Here is a 20,357-nt window from a genome sequence, read left to right as displayed (position 1 = left end):
AAGTTATATAATATAAAACGTGTGTCGCACAAAAAAACAGCACATATGCCAATGCACACATTCATTACTTGCGAACTTATAACACTGAGTTCATATCCTCCTCCTATGTGCTGTGCTTAGATGTGGATCTTGGAGTTCGCCTTTCTTGAACCAGAGGAGTGTTGAATTTTTCACTCTACACAATGTAGCCTGGAGGCAGCACACTTGCTTGGCGGTGGAGACTGTTACCTCATGATTTTAAGGAAAGACATTGGTATTATTTTTTAATATTTCCCCATGTTTGGTCTAAATTATTAACAAGATCAAAAATGTTTGGACCAACCAAACATTATTGTCCCTGTCAATTATTTAGAGCCCAAAAGATGGGAAGAAAGGGCTTATATTCTAAAACATCAAACGCCCCTTGAAATACAGGATTAGTCAATAGAAATATGGTTTAGCTGAAACTTGTAGTCACACATTTGACAGCAGTGTGGTCATGTCTGACATCTCTTTCTGCTTTCATGTGCTGGGAAGTTCCTTAGAAATAGGAAAAGGCCAGAGTAGATGTGACCCTGCTGATTTTTCAAGTAAGAACTGAACAAGAATATTTGATATTAATTGCTTTGTGTTTTGGTCGTATTTACCCAAGTGGATGCACAGTTAACTAATTTCTAATTATTATTTTATTAAACCAAAACATGCCAATGCTAATTGTCTTGAAATTCTGCATACACCTGCTTTTAAAGTTATTACAAACATAGTTTCAAAAATATAGAATAAAACAATGCAGAACACAGAAGACATTTTGCACACTAACTTGCCTTTAAATCATCAGTGAACTATGAGTAAATACATGCAAACACATACAATAATAGCCAGTAAATGTTTCATACTGATCCTGCTTACAGAACAATAACAATCAGCATACTGTTGCAGAAAGGAAATGTGCTACTTCATTAGTCAGTGTGTGGCCATCACAGCTTAAGTGTCTTCTTGAAATAGTCATAAGTGGGACACTAAATTGCTGCTCGGTTGTGCTGTGTACCTCTCTAGATAGGGGAGCCAACTAAATGTCAGAAATATAAATGCTTTCTAGAATATGGTTTTAGAGCATATCTGGAACACATACACCTTAAGAGCTAAATAGTTCTCAAAAGTACATTGAGTTAGTTTTACCAGCTGTTCGCAATGATGGTTTCACAAGGCAGAAACAGTTTTATTAGCATATGTAAAATTCTCATTCTACTCTTTTGCTTTTTTATGTAAAGATCCCCCATGTAAACATTCTTACACAGCTTGTGGGGTGATTTGATTAAGAGTTCTGAGCTGTTGATTGGGTTTAAAATGTTACTCACACCCTAAAAACTAATTAGATTACACTTCAGCATTGTCACAGTTAAATTATCTCACAGGCTGCCAATTCGGCACACTGGCAAATGTGCTCTAAACTAATCACACTGGAATTGAAATTCTTACTAACAGCAGCAGCAAAAGGAATCCATGCGTGGCAGAACCTTTAGACAAGGTCAAACAGGAGAACATATGTGTGCCTGTGGAACACAAGCAGTTGAGTATAGAATTAAATTGACCGATGAAGATACCATAAGAAAGCAAAGTTTTTGGTGTTTGGTTTATTTACATAAAACGAAGGAAGTGCAGGAATAAATAAAAAACCCAACAGGTTGAAAGGAAATAGTGGTGTCATACAATTTAATTCTATTGTAATTTGGGAACTAAGACAGCAAAATTCTGGCACCACAGTTTTGCAGGATTATGACCAGGCAGCAAACAGGATTTTGCTTTGATGCTCCTGGTTGACTGGAGTCTACCTGTCTTCCTTGTGCTCCTTGTGCCTGTGTAGTTACTCCAGCTAGCGTTAGGTCAGGTTAAGTTAATTTGTGATTCTAAATTGGCTTTAGGTGTGAGGGTGAGTGTGAATGATTCTCTGTCTCTCTTTGTTAGCTTGTGATAGACTGGTAACCTTTCTAGCATGTACCCTTCCTCTGAACATTCAGTAGCTCCAGCTTGAATAGTTGGAGATAGACAGATGTTTACAGATACGAAGTTGAGGATGAAGAAGGATAAGGGTGTATTTCTTTCTGATGTCTGTATGAAAACTCCATCTTTGCGTTTTACTTAAACACAAAGAGCTACCAACAGAGGCCTGGTTGTCCCAAGCCAGTGCCTTTATAAAGGGCACAATGACAGGAGAAATTACTTTTGTGCGTAAGGCAGCAGTGCTAAAACACTAAGATACTTTACTCTTTGTCAGCCATTTCAAAAGTGAGTGAAAATTGGAAATTAAAAACATACCATGGGAAATTAAGAATTACCTTCCTAAAATTAAACTGTAGCCTACTATAAGTATCACAGACGTGCACACAGAGCTTTTTTATGTGTAATAATATCTTATTACAGATATTTTGTGTTAAATTTCAGTCATAATTTCATCTAAAGCCTTGATAAACTGCAAATCTTTCAAACTGAATTGTACTTGTCTGCTCATGTGGGTAATTACACTCGCTGGCTACTTTATTAGGTACACCTATTCAGCTACTCATTAAAGCAAATATCTAATAAGTCGTTCAGATGGCAGCAACCCTGCATTTTGCCTCACAATCATCTCTAGGGTTTACAGAGAATGGTGTGAAAAAGAGAAAATATTCCGGGTAAAAATGATTTGCTAATGCCAGAGGCCAAAGGAAAATGGCCAGATTGTGCCAAGCTGATAGAAAGGCAACAGTAACACAAATATCCACTCCATACAACCACGGTATGTATAAGAACATATCAGAATGCACAACAATGTTCGAACCTTAAAACAAATTGCAGACTTAACAAAATTAAATGCAGGAAAATATATTTTTTTTAAAAAACTCAGCACACTTAGGTGTCCTTAGTACCAGCTGAGCATTGTTTAAATACCAGAGCTTAAATGTCAATCCCTTTATGATCAGAGTGCACCCATCTTCTCATGGCTGCTTCAAGCAGGATAATGTGGCATGTCATAAAGCTCAGATCATCTCAAACTAGTTTCTTGTTAAAAATGACTGCACGCAAATTGGCAGTCACCAGATCTTGACACAAAAGAGTACCTTTGGGATGTGGTAGAACAGGAGATTCACATCATGGATGTGAAACTGACAAATCTGCAGCAACTGCATGATGCTGTCATGTCAATATAAACCAAAATCTGTGAGGAATGTTTTCAGTATCTTTGCCACAAAGAATTCTGGGGGGCAGAAACCAGCAATAGCACTACTGCTGTATATACTATTGTACTTAATAAAGTGGCCAGTCACTGTATGTTTTTTGCCCATTTGTACTTATCCTTGCCACCAGATTTAAGAAGTTACCTGCAATTTCCAAAAATATTGTTGTGATAATCAATTAGAATCATGGACAAAAAGCAAAACAAAACAAAAGATGTTTTTTCTTATAGTATCTTGGATCTTTACCACCCCTACGTGTTCTCATTCACCTAAAGACTTCTCACAACAGGAGACAGTATACATGTTATGTGCTGTCCATGGTGCTGAAATCTGCCAATTTGTTGCTTATAACTGCCCCTGCCCTCAGCTCTAATTCACTCTCAGCCTCATTAGTTTGCTCCTAGACTGCTATCTTGCATTGCCAATGATTAATATACATCTGTCTGTGCAGGTTGAGATATGCATATCATAAAAGCAGGTGACAGGATTGCTACTTATTTCCTGCTGGCTGCAAGGCAAGCTCTCCTCCATTTAACCCCATTCATAATGGCACCCAAGACCAGGGATATATTTGCATCAGATTTGTATGCAGAAGGTGGAGATAAGCACTAGATCAAAGTTAAAGAGGAGATTCATTTGATGGTTATTCCTGGAGGGCATGAGTGATGGCCTCCAGCTGATGCACTTGATGAGTTTTCTCAGTAAGAAATGTTGGCCTTGTACGTGCTGTAGATGAGGCTTGTTTTTTTTAAGTGACCAACTATATTCGAATGTCTTAATCCAAGCTGTCTAATATACATATGTGATATTTGTCATTCAAAACAGTGACTGACAAATACAGTCAAAACAGTGTCCTGTAAATATGTATTAAAGGTCTATATTGGATAAACTACATGTAGACTTTTGTAACCCTTACTAATGTTAATATAAATCCTTTTGTGTAACTACATAAAGTACACTTGTATAGTCTTAAAATCTAAAATATATCGTCACATCCATATTTCTCATGCCTTTTGGATATCGTCAGTGATTGCTGGAACTAGCTGGAGCTAAGTACTACAGTGGTCTGAAGAGATATCTTTCTTTGTGATCACTTAATGAAAATTCCCACAGTGAACACAGATTAACTGATTACCTAATTAACAGAAAAATCAATCAGTGGTTTTGCTGATATTGACTGAAAAGATGTTTAGTTTTGGAGAAGGTTTAAATGTTTAGATATTTGTAGTTGTTTTGAGTCCAGCAGTAGCCCTTTTCGAGATAACATCACAAAATTACAACTTCTTTGTTTCCTTTTTCTTATTGTAAACTGAATATCTTAATGTTATGTTTATGTTTATGTTTATATGCACTTGAGTTAAAGTGGTTATGAAAATAGCAGTAAAATGCCCAAAATGCACACTTTAAACATATATGTGTGTGGAGAAAGTAGATGTGATGATCTAATGTAAAAAAGCATATGAGTGTATGGAAATTGTACTAAAATCTGCTTTTATACTGGAAGTCTGTTTGTTGGTTTATTGAAGGTTCATTTAACATAAACTTGGTGGCAACGATGCTGAAAAGTGGACAGACTTTAAAATGAATTGGGACACTAACAAAGGAAAGTTGAAACGTACATCAGGAAACGAAAATAAAGTGTCACTTATAACTCTCGAATGTTGTGAATAAAGCATATTTGTAAATGTAACTTCTTATTTTTGCAATGTTAGGAAAAAAGAGAAGATTACATTGTTTAGAAGAAGCGCTTTTTCAAAGTGTTGTGTGCTCTCTTGTCGCCAAGTGGCTCATTCTCGGCTTTTTCCGTCTCTGTCCGCCTTCTCATTAACATTCCTCACTTGTGGGTGTGATGCTGAGAAGATCTCCTGCTCGCCGAGCGGAGACGCGCAGTGTGCCTGTGCGTTAGAGGAGGTATCAGCTGGCGGCAGGAGGGGAGCGACGAGGAGGAGCGGAAGAAGAAACGGCAAACCTACGTTGCAGGCGACCATTCCTTCACTGCCGGTGTCCTTTCACTGCTAGCCACCTGCAGAAAACGGTCCTTTCCTATTTTTTTTCTCCCCAAGACTGAAGGTGTCCAATATGTCTGGGATCTAATATCTCTGGAGAAACAGAGGAATATCATAATACCTTAGTGGATGTGGACACTAAACTGTCGACATGGAAATGATAGTGAATTTATTCGTTTCACTTCTCCTGGTTTTATGGGGATGCGCGCTTGGAGGCTCGCCCAGTGTTCAGATTGGTAAGCACCCATTAGTTCAACCGAAAAAGCCAGTTAGCTACAAACATTTTTGTGCGCAAAAACCTGTGAAATTGGTTCTAAATATGTTGTATTAATCAAATATTTACCAGTGTAAAAAAGATTATTTGTATTTATTTCAGGGGGACTTTTTCCAAGGGGCGCGGATCAAGAATACAGCGCGTTTCGGATAGGAATGGTTCAGTTTGGCACCTCGGAATTCAGACTGACGCCTCATATTGACAATTTGGAAGTGGCAAACAGTTTCGCTGTTACCAATTGTTGTAAGTTAAACATATTTTAAGTGTACTTTTATTGAAAGAAGCCTTCAATGTCATCTGTGATATAATCTCCACCGCTGTGCTGTTTACCATAAGAGTTTGGATACACGTTATCAGCGCTTAGGATGTAATGATCTGAGCTGTCTAATCTATATTCTGTCAGCAAACACATCCAGACTGTGAGCTGTGTAGTTGAGGATGAACGAGGCTCGTGTAGGCAGGGGAAAGTTGGTTTCCACAGAAACAGTCGGTCACATCCATCCCATTTTCATTTCTTCAGATTTAGAGATCAAACAGACTGTACTGCAAGAATATCGATCCTAATATTTATTATGATCCTGCTTTCATGCAAACCAACTTATTTTTTCGAAAGTAACTGAAGATAAGGGGGTGGTAGAACTAGACTTAATTTCAGTATTCTCTGATCTGTTTCTTGTAACAAATGACATTTTAAGCAGCCACCTTCATTACTTTATATTTAATGTTCACTGAAAGGATCAACTATACTGAAGATAGACAGGTTAACTGGATCGGTATGCATTCGCTGTTTTCCTCTTTCATCTTTCAAGACGAAATCTGAGATGTAGGACTTGCTGAGACTGACGTTTTTTCATTGGTTACCGCTGTCACGTCTTTTCTGAGCCCAGAAAGAGCGGTGCTCAACCATTGTTTGTTCATATAGCCTTTGACTGCGCTTCAGGCATTGCCTAGCGACTAGGCGAAGCTTTAACATTCCCATTGAGAACTAATGATACCACGAGGCAGCGAAAACGTCAAAGGTGAAAAACAGGACAATAGCTCTCGATGAAATTTGAATCACGACATTCGAATTGTCTGCCACATTAATCTCTAATACTTCTTCTTTTTCGACGAGACGTCAGTAAACCGAGTTTTGTGATTAACATGCATTTACTGCTTTAAAAAAATCCATGGCCCTTTAAAGCTTTATTTCCTTGATAGGTTCGGAGGTCGCTATTTTAACAGCCACAGTTCATACATTTCATTAAGCGGTTGCCAAGCGACTGCTCCTCTCAACAGTCCCTTAAACATAAATCAAACGCTTCTGATTGGTGCGCGCATCGGTCCAATCGATTTCATTACCATATAAAAGCTTCCTGCTTAGAGATCCTCACTGCGCGTGACAGATCACAGTGAGAGTCATGTTGATGATTGAATTGTTTACAGCAGTCTATATAAACCACTGTTGTTTAGCTGACTTGGTTTAAATGCATCTCACACGTACAATTTTTTGTGCAAAGTATATCCTGTGTGCATTCTTTGTACCCACCCCCACCACACAGACATAAACACACACACTTTACATACTTTACTCTTGAAGTTTGTCTATGTTGTGCCACATATATATTAATCTGAGCGATTAGATGGGACCAATCGTGTTTTGGAAAACTATATGCAAACTATATATCTACTTATAATAAAAACATGGAGTGACCCGCACCTGTTTACTTGTTTAACTTAGGCTAATGTGTGGGCAAAATTCTCATTATTTTAAATGAAGTAAACAGAACTTATCGCTGACTAGAAGGAAAACAATGGGCTGCAAGATTTGCACTGAGTTAATCTTTTAGTTAAGCACAGTATTTATTTATCCTTGTAGTTAATTTAATGGACTTCCTGCATGATGTTTCGTCATCTCGTGCAGTTTCAGATGGTAGTAGAGACTATGACCTTGGTTCACATCCACAGTGACTTCAGTTCATTTACTGCTGGTCCAGGATTGAACTAAAAAAGTACTGAAAGATGCATAAAGTTAGCAGTGACCCTGAAGGGTGAACAAATGGTTACACAAAATAGCAAATAAATGGATAGATGTAGACTGTGTTATGCTGGACAAAGGAAGTCACACTGTATACTAAAATGGGGACACATTTATTCAGAGGTTTTGTGTCTCATACATAGTTGCATGCATCTGGTGATACCAGATTGCGTGTGTATAAACTCCATCAACTGACTTTTTGAGTGGGAGTGAGAATGAGAAAAGGTAGGACTGGCTGGGGTAAGGCGTGGGGGGGGGGGGTCGCATTTAATCCAGTAGATGGCAGTCTGCCCCACAGTCCGCCTCCATCTGTAATTACAGCACATTAATGCCACCACCTTGTCTTTTGTTAGCTATACTTTATGAAACACATGCAGGGGAGAATAATGGGAGACACAATAAAGCCAATTCTCAATCCTGAAATCTAAAACATTGTAACAAAAGGTTTTTATAAGCTGTATGTTTAGTTCTGTGAATGCAATAATCAGACTCTTCTAATCTCAAACCAGAAAAGTACATTAGTCTTTAATAACGAGGGGAAAATGAAAGACAATATCCAGCTATATATAAATCGATCTTAGTGGACTACAGTATGTACCCTGAGAGACAGATTAGCTTTAAAATGTGTTCCCTCAATGTGAAAGTAGATAATGTCATCAGCTACAAAAAGAGCGCTAAAATTTACTTGGCACACAATGTGTTTTGCATTTTTCATATGAGATATATTCTAATGTTCACATATCATATTTGAGGTAACTGGCTACTGTATTGGTGGATAAAGTATCTTCTTTTATTTCCTTGCAATATGTGGGACTCAATATATGGACTGGTATCTCTCACACTGTGGCTGTACTTCTGGGCACCAGCATACTTCATCAATGTAGTGTGTCGGAGACAGTGGGAGGGAGGATGATACATTCCTCCATCAATAACAGTTCATCTGGTCAGGCTGGCATCTGCTGCCAAGACTAGGGGAGTTGTTGTTACCGTGTTATGTGTTTGTGTGTGTGTAGTCAGGTTGGTGTGCTGTCTACCCAAAGCAATAAAATTAAAAAAAAATGTTCGAACACTGTAGATTATAACCAGCTGTCTGTCCCCACATGACATACACACCCTGAAACTCTTCATCACTGGTAAAGAAATAATGAGGAAAGAAAAGGAAAAATGGTTGACTCATACTAGGACAAGTCAAAACAAAGATTCCAATTTCTGCCCATTTTTATCCATTCAGTAAAAAAAAAGTTTCTCTAGTTTATTTATAATTATAGATCCATGATGTGATAAGTAATTGGGAACGTTACCATAAACGAGACCTGTGTAAATATGTATCTTTTGTTATTGTATTTTTTTTTACGTAATTGCATCTTTTATTGTGTCATAACTCTTGTGTCTACCTTTGATTACAGACATGGAACAAGTCAAAGCAACATTGACATTATGTATTTCCTTTATACCTTCATGAGATAACATTAGCATTCTGTCCCAGTCCCAAGAAAATATATATCCAATTTTTTAGCTTCCCTTTTGCCTTTGAAAAACATGAAGCAAGTAATTTAAAGGGAGATTCATTAATGGCTGAACAGCTCACAGACATACATACTTTTAAGTGAGTTTTGAGTGGGTTAAAAGTGGCTGCATATTAGGGAGTCACAAACAAAACTCCATCTCAAGCAGCTACAGTTTGCAGCTTTGTCAATGATAGTGCAAAATATCACACCCTCTATGACAACTTTTTAGTTACTTGTACGTGAGAACTCACACCACATAATCTTTCTGTTTTTTTCTCTCCTGCCTTCACAAGCAGTGCGCTGGAGTACTGAAAGCCAGTTTGGACATAGCAAACAATTTATTCCAAATAACATAACCAATTAATACTAACAGGGCAAAGTTGTACAGGGAGCAATTATAGTCCATTCACATATGCACTCTCAGTGAACATTATCTTTTGTCACACCTGTTTAAATAATCAATGCTACTTTTTGCTTCTCTCTTATTTCCCATGGGGCTGCTACAGTAGTGGCTCCACATATTTGATCTGGGGCAGATTTCATGCCAGATGCCCTTTCTGACTCAATCTTTCAATTTATCTGGGCTCGGGACTAGCAGTATAGTGACCCCTGAGGGTGGGTTTGTGCCTACTCCTGGTCACCTGGTCTTGATCTGGAGATTAACTAAGAAACTAAGGTTTATTAAGGAATTCCACAGGTTCTGTGCTGGGACTAATAATACGTAGAGTATACATATTTCTGTTAGGGATTATTATTAGAAGAAATACCATACATGTTCATTGGTATGCTGATGACACTCACCTTTATGAAGCTGATGACATACACCAGTTAGTTAAAGACAAAGACCTGGATGGCTTCTAATTTCCTGCTTTTAAATTCAGATAAAACTGAAGTCATTGTACTTAGCCCAAAAAATATTAGAAAAATATATTAGTAATATGGCGACTAACTAGATATTTACTTTGGATGACATTACCATAGCCCTGAGTAACACTGTGAGGAATCATTTTTGATTCATTTTGACAAAATATGTCCTTCAATGCACATATTAAAAAAATATGTTATACTGCCTTGCATTTGTGCAATATCTTTAAAGCTTGAGTATTGTAATTCATTATTATCAGGTTGTTCTAAAAGCTTTCTAAAAAGCCTTCCGCTCAGTGAGAGTACTAAGGGACTAAAAAGAGAGAGCATATTTCTCTCCTGTTAGACTCTATTCATTGGTTCTCTGTTAAATACAGAATTGATTTGCTTTATTTTTTCACTCATTATGGGTTTACACACCAGTTTGCACTCTGACCGTCTCATACATCTTTTGTCCTTTCTCCATCTCACCACACCCAACTGGTCACGGCAGATGGCTGCCCCCTTTCCTTTATGAGGGTTTATGAGGGTTCATGTTGAGGTTGTATTATTTCTGACACAATTTTAGAGCAGTTCATTATACCCTAAACAGACAAAGAAGTCCTAGCTGTAAATTCATGTGCTGAAGCTGGAAAATATCAGTGTGAAATGAAAAATTTGGCACACTGGAAGACGTTGCAGCTCATTTGGTCTTTATCAATGTTTGTCAGACTCAGTGTAGAAATGCTAGTATATAACAGTAAGCCAAAAGTTGGTATTAGCTAGCCATTAGTATTATTTTAACTGAAACATTTCTGCAAAGCCTTGTCTCAGCAGTTTTCTTCATGATAATTTTCTTTCTTTTGACTTGAAGAGCCTTTTTTCATTGGCTTCAAAACTTATTTGAAGTTAAGAGCATCACAGTTAATAGCCACAAGACAGACTGTTATTTATCCCTGTGCACTTGAAAAGGAACCATCCAATGTGAAAGTAGAATTAAAAAAAAACCCGCTAAAACTATTTATAAATCCAGTAGTATTTAGCAGGTTAAAGACATTCATTTAAAGAATACTCCAAAAGGTTGTGGCCCTAATAACTTGGAGTAATTCCACTATTGCCATTGCTAGGATAATCCATCTTTTCTGGCTCAGCCTTCTGGTTTTATAGTGTTAATGATAATCTTTATGTGTGTTTACTTAATTTCAGTTCAAATGCTTCCATTGTATATTCTTGAGCTGTTATTTCTGTTCCCTACGTCTTTTCAAGCAAACTGCTTTTCTAAGACCAATGGAAGAGTTTGAGGGCACTGACAGCCAGCTGGTGATTTTAACACTTCAAAGTTCTTGTTTGTCATGGTTGAATCATGTCATACTGTAATTTCATGCATCTGAATGCACACAGCATTTCTGGGACGAACATATTCAGGGACCTGGCTGAATGATCAAAAGCCTAAACCGGCCATACATGCACTGTGGTGAATTGGTTATAGCCAATTTATTGTTCACGCTTAATTAAGTGCATTCTCCTCCATTTCAGAGAGTGCTGTGAAATATTAAATAGGCCTGGGAGCTGGCCGGTCAGAAAATGAGGCTAAAAACCCTCTGTGGATCTTAGCTTGCCCTGAATACAGCCCTCAACCAAGCCCTTATGACTGTGTTCTCAAAAAATACAAGCTTGAAATATTATGTGTTACAGTGTAATTCAAAGTTCTTAGCTGGAAGTTTCCAAGTTATTTCATTGACTTTTATTATCATAACTCAGTCTTAAACTCCTGTGGTGTTTTGCATTTCACTCACTGCATCAGTGATAAGTCTTAAACAGTTTGCATTAATTTAACTAATAAATAAACATTTCCTACATGTGTGGTAATAATAACTGGATTGATATGATTTGATGAATATGATTGCCACTCTCCTGTCTGAAAGCCTGCTAGAATCTAAGCAACTAAGTCATGTGAGCTGATGAAACAGTCATGAAATACTGTTATGAAACATCTGAGCTTGTAAATGTTCCAGATCCATTCATTGAGTAATTTAATGCAAATTTATGCTATAACATTGACATTACCTTGTGCTATACAGTAGTAAATCATGTAAAGCAACATGATACAACACATTTTAACATGTATGAATGTCAAGAAGGAAAATAATTTTATGCACCGTGTCATTTGCGTGAAGTATTCTACTGAGAAAAAGACTGCAACTCCTGAGAATGGCTTCATTTTCATATACAGTGACTCCGCCTTCCACCACCCCCACTCACTTGTGCTATTTAAAACAGTTTTGACATTGTGTCTTTGTGAAGGGTTACACACTTTGAATTGGTGCCAGTGAATATTCAATGTGAAATACACTCAACAAAAATATAAACGCAACACCTTTGTTACTGCTCCCATTCCCCATGGGATGGACGTAGAGACCTAGAATTCATTCCAGATACACAATATAACCATCCCTCCCAAACAGTGGTCACAAATCAGTCCAAATGTGTGGTAGTGGGCACATCTGCCATATTGAGATAATCCATCCCACCTCACAGGTGTGCCACATCAGGATGCTGATCTGACATCATGAGTAGTGCACAGGTGTACCTCAGACTGCCCACAACAAAAGGCCACCCTGGAATGTGCAGTTTTTTGCGCTATTGGGGGTCTGGGGACCCAGAACCGGTCAGTATCTGGTGTGACCACCATTTGCCTCATGCAGTGCAACACATCGTCGCATGGAGTCTATCAGATTGTCAATTGTGGCCTGTGGAATGTTGGTCCACTCCACTTCAATGGCTGTGCGAGGTTGTTGGATATTCGTGGGAACTGGTACACGCTGTCGTATACGCCGGTCAAGCACATCCCGAACATGCTCAATGGGTGACATGTCCGGTGAGTATGCTGGCCATGCAAGAACTGGGACATTCTCAGCTGCCATCTGCCCTGAACAATGTGAACCATGATTCATCCGTGAAGCGCACACCTCTCCAACGTGCCAGACGCCATCGAATGTGAGCATTTGCCCACACAAGTCAGTTACGGCGACGAGCTGGAGTCAGGTCAAGACCCCGATGAGGACGACGGGCATGCAGTTGAGCGTCCCTGAGACGGTTTCTGACAGTTTGTGCAGAAATTGTTTGGTTGTGCAAACCAATTGTTCCAGCAGCTGTCTGGGTGGCTGGTCTCAGACGATCTTGGAGGTGAACCTGCTGGATGTGGAGGTCCTGGGCTGGTGTGGTTACACGAGGTCTGCGGTTGTGAGGCCGGTTGGATGTGCTGCCATATTCTCTGAAACGCCTGTGGAGACGGCTTATGGTTGAGAAATGAACATTCAATGCACGGGCGACAGATCTGGTTGACATTCCTGCTGTCAGCATGCCAATTGCACGCTCCCTCATTGCTTGTGGCATCTGTGGCATTTTGCTGTGAGACAAAACTGCACATTCCAGGGTGGCCTTTTGTTGTGGGCAGTCTGAGGTACACCTGTGCACTACTCATGATGTCAGATCAGCATCCTGATGTGGCACACCTGTGAGGTGGGATGGATTATCTCAATATAGCAGATGTGCCCACTACCACACATTTGGACTGATTTGTGACCACTGTTTGGGAGGGATGGTTATATTGTGTATCTGGAATGAATTCTAGGTCTCTACGTCCATCCCATGGGGAATGGGAGCAGTAACAAAGGTGTTGCGTTTATATTTTTGTTGAGTGTACATAATACTCTTAGTTTAAAAGGAAGCACACTAAAGTTGTGAACTTCCACAGGCCTTGGCTTTTAACAACAGAGAAAGCATTAAAAAGCAAGATTTAGATTGCAGCTGCACTTCTTTCATTTTGATGTCTTCATCACTATTGGGGATTTTCATGCAAATTTGACTATTTTTGACAAGCACCTCTGTTAAGCACAAGGCTGTTCTGTTGTGCAGACATGACAAAAAGTCAAACTTAGTGTGCTGACACAACACTGGACCAAATATTAATATTTGCTTAGAAGTATTTGTTTGTATAGATGAAAAATAAATACAATGATATAAATGTGTTAATGTATTAAATATAAGTAGGACACTAATATGGTATAAACTTTGATCATTCTGGAGGGACTTGGTCTACAGCCATTTTTCTTACTCTTTGTCTTTCATAAAATAAGGGCAGCTTAATGTAGAAAATTTAGAAAGTAAGAAAAAATGATACAAATATGAACCCTGGATATGTAAAATGAAACCACAGAATATAAACTGTCATGGCTCTGTTTTATCAGATGTTTTACCCTGACTTCCTTTCAGATAGAAACCGTGAAATCAGAAAATATCAGATAATTTATTCAGCTGCCCCCCTTTTCTAGTGTTTCTCCTGCTGTTTTAAAACAGCGGGGTGGATTGTTGAGCTGCCAAAAATGCAAGGGCGGTTTTCTTATCCTGTATAATTTTGAAATATTTTGGCAGAATATGACTGCTAACATTATACTGTAAGTCTCCACACCAAACTCAGAAACTACCTGTACACAATCAACTTCACTCTTTTCCATTAACTTTATCTTCATGTTGAAATCTGAGCTGAAAGTAGTGAACAGTCTGGAGTTTCTTCTTGCCTTATTATTATGCTCACTGTCTGTCTGCTGCCCAGGCATGTACATGGGCAAGAATATCTGGTACTAGTGTGTCAAGCATGTGTAGGTTTGTTTGCCCACTTTTTCATACACCTGTCACACACAATGTTGTCACTGGGCATGTGTGCATATCAAGCTTTTGTTGATGCAGCTTCTGGCTGAAATCCCATCTCTTCTTTCCATTCTCATCATGTTTCTTTATTATTTGTTTTCTTATCTGCTTCTAATGTCCATTAAATTGTTTTGACCTGCTACCCATTTGCTTCCTGCTGAATATTTGGCTGTCCTTGTGACCAATCTCTCATTGAATTTACCATTGTGAGTTTGTCCTTATCTTAACTGTAGGGTTGATGCTGCTGCATATGCTAAGTTGAGCTAGAGCCACTACTGTCCTTGACTTCTGTTAGCATTTCCGAAGTGCCTAGAAACCAACCAGTTTCTAGAAACCAGTGATGTACTGTAAGTCCACATTTCTGTATACACTACTGCTCAAAAGTTTAGGGTCAATTAATTATTTCCTTTTAATATTTTGTATTAGAAGAACTGAGGCTCATTTTCAACGTCACTCCTGTGTTTCATCAGGTCAGGTTAGCATAGTTAAAAATCATTGTAACTAATAAAGACTGGCTAGTTTAGTATTGATATGTTTTGGGATTTGACAATAGTTGTTGTTGATGTCCCTCAGTAATTTAATAATTTTGTAACTAATGATGAGCTTTCAAAGACCAACAGAACAGTCAAAGTTTTTATACAACAGTGTATACTACTCCTTTCACAAACCAGCACTATTGGACACTTATGGGTACTATTAAATGAAACTAACAGATGAGGACCTGTGAGGCATCTGCTTGTTAAACTTGATACTTACTTGTTGGAGTCCCACTTCTCTTTTTATCTCAGTAAAAGACAGATTTTGAAGAGAGTTTTCATACACACCATTGTATAATTTTTTTTGTTATTTTTTTTCTCCACACGTACCATGATAACCATGATTTTTGGGAGCCAGACAACTATGTTATAGTTACTTGAAATGGTCCTCTGCTCACCTACATAGATATTCCACTAAAAAAATGATTAATCATTTATGAAAAATCTATCCATTAATAATGCTTTTTTGGGCAATATTACTGATCAGTGTAATTTTATATTAAAAAAAACCCATATGCTTTACTTAAAATAAAGGAACTTTTAATGTGACCCACTGTCTCTTTATGTTTTCATTGAGAGCTGAGCCAGTAGGCCCGGTAATAAATGTCAACACATTTTGCTGGCAGCTGTAACTTTAAAGTCTCTGCCAGACAATCTTTTGTTAGGTTTAGTATGAAAAATAACAATCATATCATTTAACATATAAGGAAACTAGCCAAAACACGTACGTTATTGACAGTCATTGATAAATGACACATAAAACGTATTTTATTTTAGAGAGTCCATGTAACTGTAACTAATTTAATTTGTTATGATGTAAGCAGGGAAATGCTATCGACACGTGAGAAGAATTTGCATGTCATTTAACCTGTACAGTCAATAATTTATCCTTTTAATCTTCATAAAGCAGTGGGGTAATAGACCAAAACTGCACCTATTAAAACATAAACATAGCAGGGCAATAGGTGAAGATGAATACTCCAACACACCTCTGCATAAAGAGAGAATTTGACATACACTGCATAGTCACTTTGGCAAGATGATTCTCTGTCCAATGAAAGAGGTAGATTAAAGAAACTGCTCAGGGACTGTGACCTTACAAAACTTTTGATCAGGAAACATATGAAGTTCCTTTAATGGAGACAAACATCAACGCAGAGCAAATCAGCAGGGGGGCGACTGCACTGGTGCATGGCTGAAAACCAAAATCATCTTGTGATAGTTCACTCAACAGCTCAAACACTTATACATGTAAGAGATAAACAGTTTTCAGCAAGCAAGTGTTATGCTTAGAAATAAATATAATAAACCAACATATTCATATGTTCTATGTAAAACAAAGGCTAATATTTATAAGTTAAATGCAAATCTATGTAGCAAAAAACAAAACACAGAAATATTGTTTTTAGCAGTGTAGGCAGGCTTAGTTTCACAATTTCAACCCTTTGGTGCACAAAAAAATTCTACACAACTGTAGAAAAAGTGAACGACAAGCCAACAGCTGCTGAGATGCTTTGGCTACCGTCCAGATGAAACCTTTTGTTTAAGCAGGCAGATCATCAGGGAGCAAGTTGTTACAAGAGTACAATACCGCTGTCTGTAAAACAGACAGCAGTTAACAGCAGTGCTGACAATATAAAGAACTCTTTCAAAGGGATCAAAGCTGCAAATGAAGTGGGCAAAGTGAGCTCTGGTTGAGAGACAGGGCTGGGGAAAAAAAGGCATATGTGCTTTTTCAGCAGGAAACAGAGAATTAATTCCTCTTCTTCATGTGACTAATTTACGCAATTAAATAAATTTCAGTCAGTTACATTAATCAGTGCAATTAATGTAAATAGTATAATCAATTACTTGCTAAGTTTGAGTATTTATCTATCCTTCCTAATAGTTTACAGAGAAAGTATGAAATGCTAAGATCACAAAAACAGACCCAGATTCCCTCCCGCCCCACCACTCTTATCTACCTTTACCCTGAGTCATCATGCCCTTTTTTAAAGGACAAAGCCAGCCTAAAGAAAGTCTGTCCTACATTTACATTACATTTAGATTTTGCTCACTGACACATAACGGTGGAACAATAGAGAGAACAGAGACATCTATAAATGTGCTGCTCTCTAGCTTATCAAACTCTTAAGACATTCTCGTCCTATTGTGTCATTTGCATTCATCATTTTTTTTATTTCTTTATCTTTCCTGTCATTTCAGTTGTATTTTTTTCTTTTAGTCCACACACAAAATGCCCACAAATACACAATCAGATTTAAAAAGCTTGACAAAAACACCCATTAAGAGTAGACAAGGCAACCAGATCAAATCGTAATCCCACAATGATAGGAAGCACAGGTTCTCCTCTATGCATGTTGATGAGTATCCCTCTTAAGCAGTAAACATTATTTGTTGAAATAATGAAAATATTCAGTTAAATTACTTTCACAATGATTGTAATTAGATTTGAAGATTCTTGTAGAAATATAACAGCCACTTGAAGTTCACCTGCGAAAGACTAGCTCCTTTTTAAATGTGTGTTCTTTGTTTTGCTTTGTGTCATGTTCTTTCAGTAAGTTGAACGTTGTTAAATTAGGTCTCAGGAAAAGATGTGCACTACAGGTTGCTGGCAGTTGTCAGGGGGAATCGGTCACAGAGAGGGTGCTGCACCAAAAACCTCAGTGAGATTGGCTTGGTCACTTGCAGATTGCCACAGTCCCTCATAGTTAACATGGAAAATGCTGATTTGTCTGCAAACACTTGCTAACTAACCATCGAGCAGAAGGGAAACTCAAAAAACTTCAGTACATACTGGAAACTGAGAATGCTCGTTTTCAAGTTAAAGTTACTTTATCTTTACCGTACCACAGAAACCAGCATGTTTCAAAAGGTGCATGTATTACTTTGAAGGTTTCTTGTTACATTTCACTCCTCACAATTTCACGACAGCTCAGAGAGTAGTTTGTGACAACAAGACAAGGCTGTGTTTTCCATACAAATTTTGGGAAACCGTGGCAATTCCAAGGAGGTTTTTAGTGCAGTATTGCATATGTCTTTGCTACCAATTTTACTTAGTGACAGCAAGTGTCCTCCAGCAATCACTTGCCTTTGGGGAATACACATTTTTAGTCCCTAAAGAGTCATGAACCAGTTTCTAGGCATGCATGAGTGTGGCTCTATAATCAGTTTCACAGCAACTGCCAACAACCACTTGTAACAGGTTGTTGAAAACTCATCTTCCCCTAGGAATTAGTGGTTACCAACTCCCAGTTACCAGCTGTTCTCTGCTTGTGTTACCAGGGCTTTAGGTTAGTTTTAAGATAGTTTTGTTAAAGTTTTGAAATGTCCAACTTAACTACTCTCTTAAAAACTGGTTGTCTATATTATTTTCCTGGTAAAACATTCTTTATAATCTGGAGCCTTAGTTGAATAGATGATATAAATAAAGCCATCTTAAATATAATTTTACGTTTCTTCAAAGTTATAGAATTTAAAAAATCTAGTCAGCCCACTTTTCAGAGATACAGTGGTAACAATATGCTCTTCATCAACTGTGATCAATTCTCGATGGCAAAGTGAGATAATCCATAATCATTTTGGATACCCAGCATCTGACTCATGACAAATTTTCCTTCTGCTGTGGTGATACAGTAGTTCCTCTCTCTCACACAGCTAGTTCTCATAATAAAACAGCAAGGGAAAGGGGTGGTGTTAATATTAATGCTGTTGGCACTGCAGTATATAAGCTTTTATAACGGTAGGAGAATTTTTTTTCTTTATTTTTCAGATTATAGATATAGGAGGGGACATCTTGATAGAGATCCAAGGATAAAGCCTTGGTTGCATCTTTTGAGGATAAGAATCTGGGCTCTGTGGATACGATCTGCTAATCTAGGTCTTTTGTGACACTGGTGCAGAGATAAAGTGCTTGCGTTAAAAATAAATTATTAAAACAAGGAAGGATAAGTAAATACAACATAATTCTCATTGACTTTAGGCAGTATTTTTCCCCCCTGAAGTCAGTTTTCTGTGCTGCATGGTTCCATTGATCCCCTATCTAACATGACTATATTTTATATATTAAAGTGTTTTTAGTGTTGGAGACGTAAAATAACAAACACAGTTTCCATACTATATTCAACAAAGACTTCTAACCTCTGTTAATTTTATTTTCAATCATACTAATAGAAGTGGGGAAGGAGGACCCAAACGCAGGGCTCTTGCGATGAACAGTGCATTTTATTTACAGTGGAGTAAATGAGACAACACAATAATCCCCGTGAGCTCCCTCGACTCCTGTGTTGTGTCTTCACCCAAAACTCTGTACTCTGTTCTCACTCCCCGTGCTTGTTGTCCACCTGTGCTCCACTCTCCTCCTCCTGGGGGAAAAACAACAGAGGCAGCCGTCAGGACACCACACTCCAGCAGGCACACACTTACTGCACGTCACTACACTTAGGCAAACTAACTTGTAGTCGACTTCAATCATCCAGCCTCGGTGGGAGCGCCATCATCCTCTTAAATAGCTCCCCCGACGAGCCTCATCAGTAGCAGGTGCGTGGCATAGTATTCTGGTGTGGCCAGCCCCCTAGCCGGGCCACACAGGTGCCTGTCACCCGGCCTACAGGACACCACCACATCCGCCCACAGACAGGCACACACCCACACCTGCCTAAACATACATGCGTGGAATGCACACACAGACAGCAGCACAGTGCACACACATTTCTACAAAATATAATAAAGTCCATAACTGCTCAGGGACCCTGGGTCGCTCAAGCCCAGGTCCCTGACATTAACTACTGTATCCTCTACTTCAATTTGTATTTCCTTTTAAATGGTGGCTATGATCAGGTTGTTGTTGTAGTTGATGAATATGTGTATAACCCGAACAAGCGGTTGCTGGAGGTTTCTGGCTGTTGCCGGGTGAAGGTCTCCAAGGGTGTGCTGCAACAAAAACCTCCTTGTGATTGCTTTGGTTGTTAGAAAATTGCCACAGTTGCCTTATGTTGGTGTGAAAGAGCTGTCTGCAAACACTTGCTAACTAACCACTTTCAACATAAAAGTACTGCCTTACCACTAAAGACAGTTTGTGTTGCACACTTTGAAGTTTCAGCATAGGGAATAGTTAGTGAGTGTTTGAAGATAAGTCATTATCTTACATACAAGCTTTGGGTGATTGAAGCAACCTGGTCATAACGAAAGCAACTGCATGATAACTGCTTTATAACCAATTTTACTGAGTGACAGCAAGCAACCATTTGCCAAGTGGAATAAACACATT

At 38.4% G+C, this 20,357-nt stretch overlaps 1 protein-coding gene across 8 annotated transcripts in view; it reads left to right on the top strand.

Moving 5' to 3' along the window:
• Nucleotides 1-5,062: 5,062 nt before the first annotated feature.
• Nucleotides 5,063-20,357, top strand: part of gria2b (glutamate receptor, ionotropic, AMPA 2b) — a 52,047-nt gene continuing 36,752 nt past the window's right edge. For 4 of the 8 annotated variants that reach the window (XR_015124479.1, XM_086259904.1, XM_086259913.1 and 1 more), the window contains exons 1-2: nucleotides 5,063-5,436; nucleotides 5,577-5,717. Coding sequence is in view for 6 of the 8 variants with exons in the window: in XM_086259904.1 (XP_086116030.1) it covers nucleotides 5,352-5,436; nucleotides 5,577-5,717 (226 nt within the window). In the remaining 2 variants the exon portion in view is untranslated. The remainder of the gene's footprint in view (nucleotides 5,437-5,576; nucleotides 5,718-20,357) is intronic. The other 4 variants (XR_015124481.1, XM_086259896.1, XM_086259886.1 and 1 more) reach the window with 1 other exon arrangement.

The sequence above is a fragment of the Aulonocara sp. 'chitande type north' Nkhata Bay genome, linkage group LG2 (genome assembly GCF_057382095.1).
Source record: "Aulonocara sp. 'chitande type north' Nkhata Bay isolate Kocher_YH1m ecotype deep benthic linkage group LG2, A_spYH_male_GT1.1, whole genome shotgun sequence".
Taxonomy (NCBI): domain Eukaryota; kingdom Metazoa; phylum Chordata; class Actinopteri; order Cichliformes; family Cichlidae; genus Aulonocara; species Aulonocara sp. 'chitande type north' Nkhata Bay.
The sequence above is the reverse complement of the archived record's forward strand: the minus strand, read 5'-3'. Positions and strand labels throughout refer to the sequence as shown.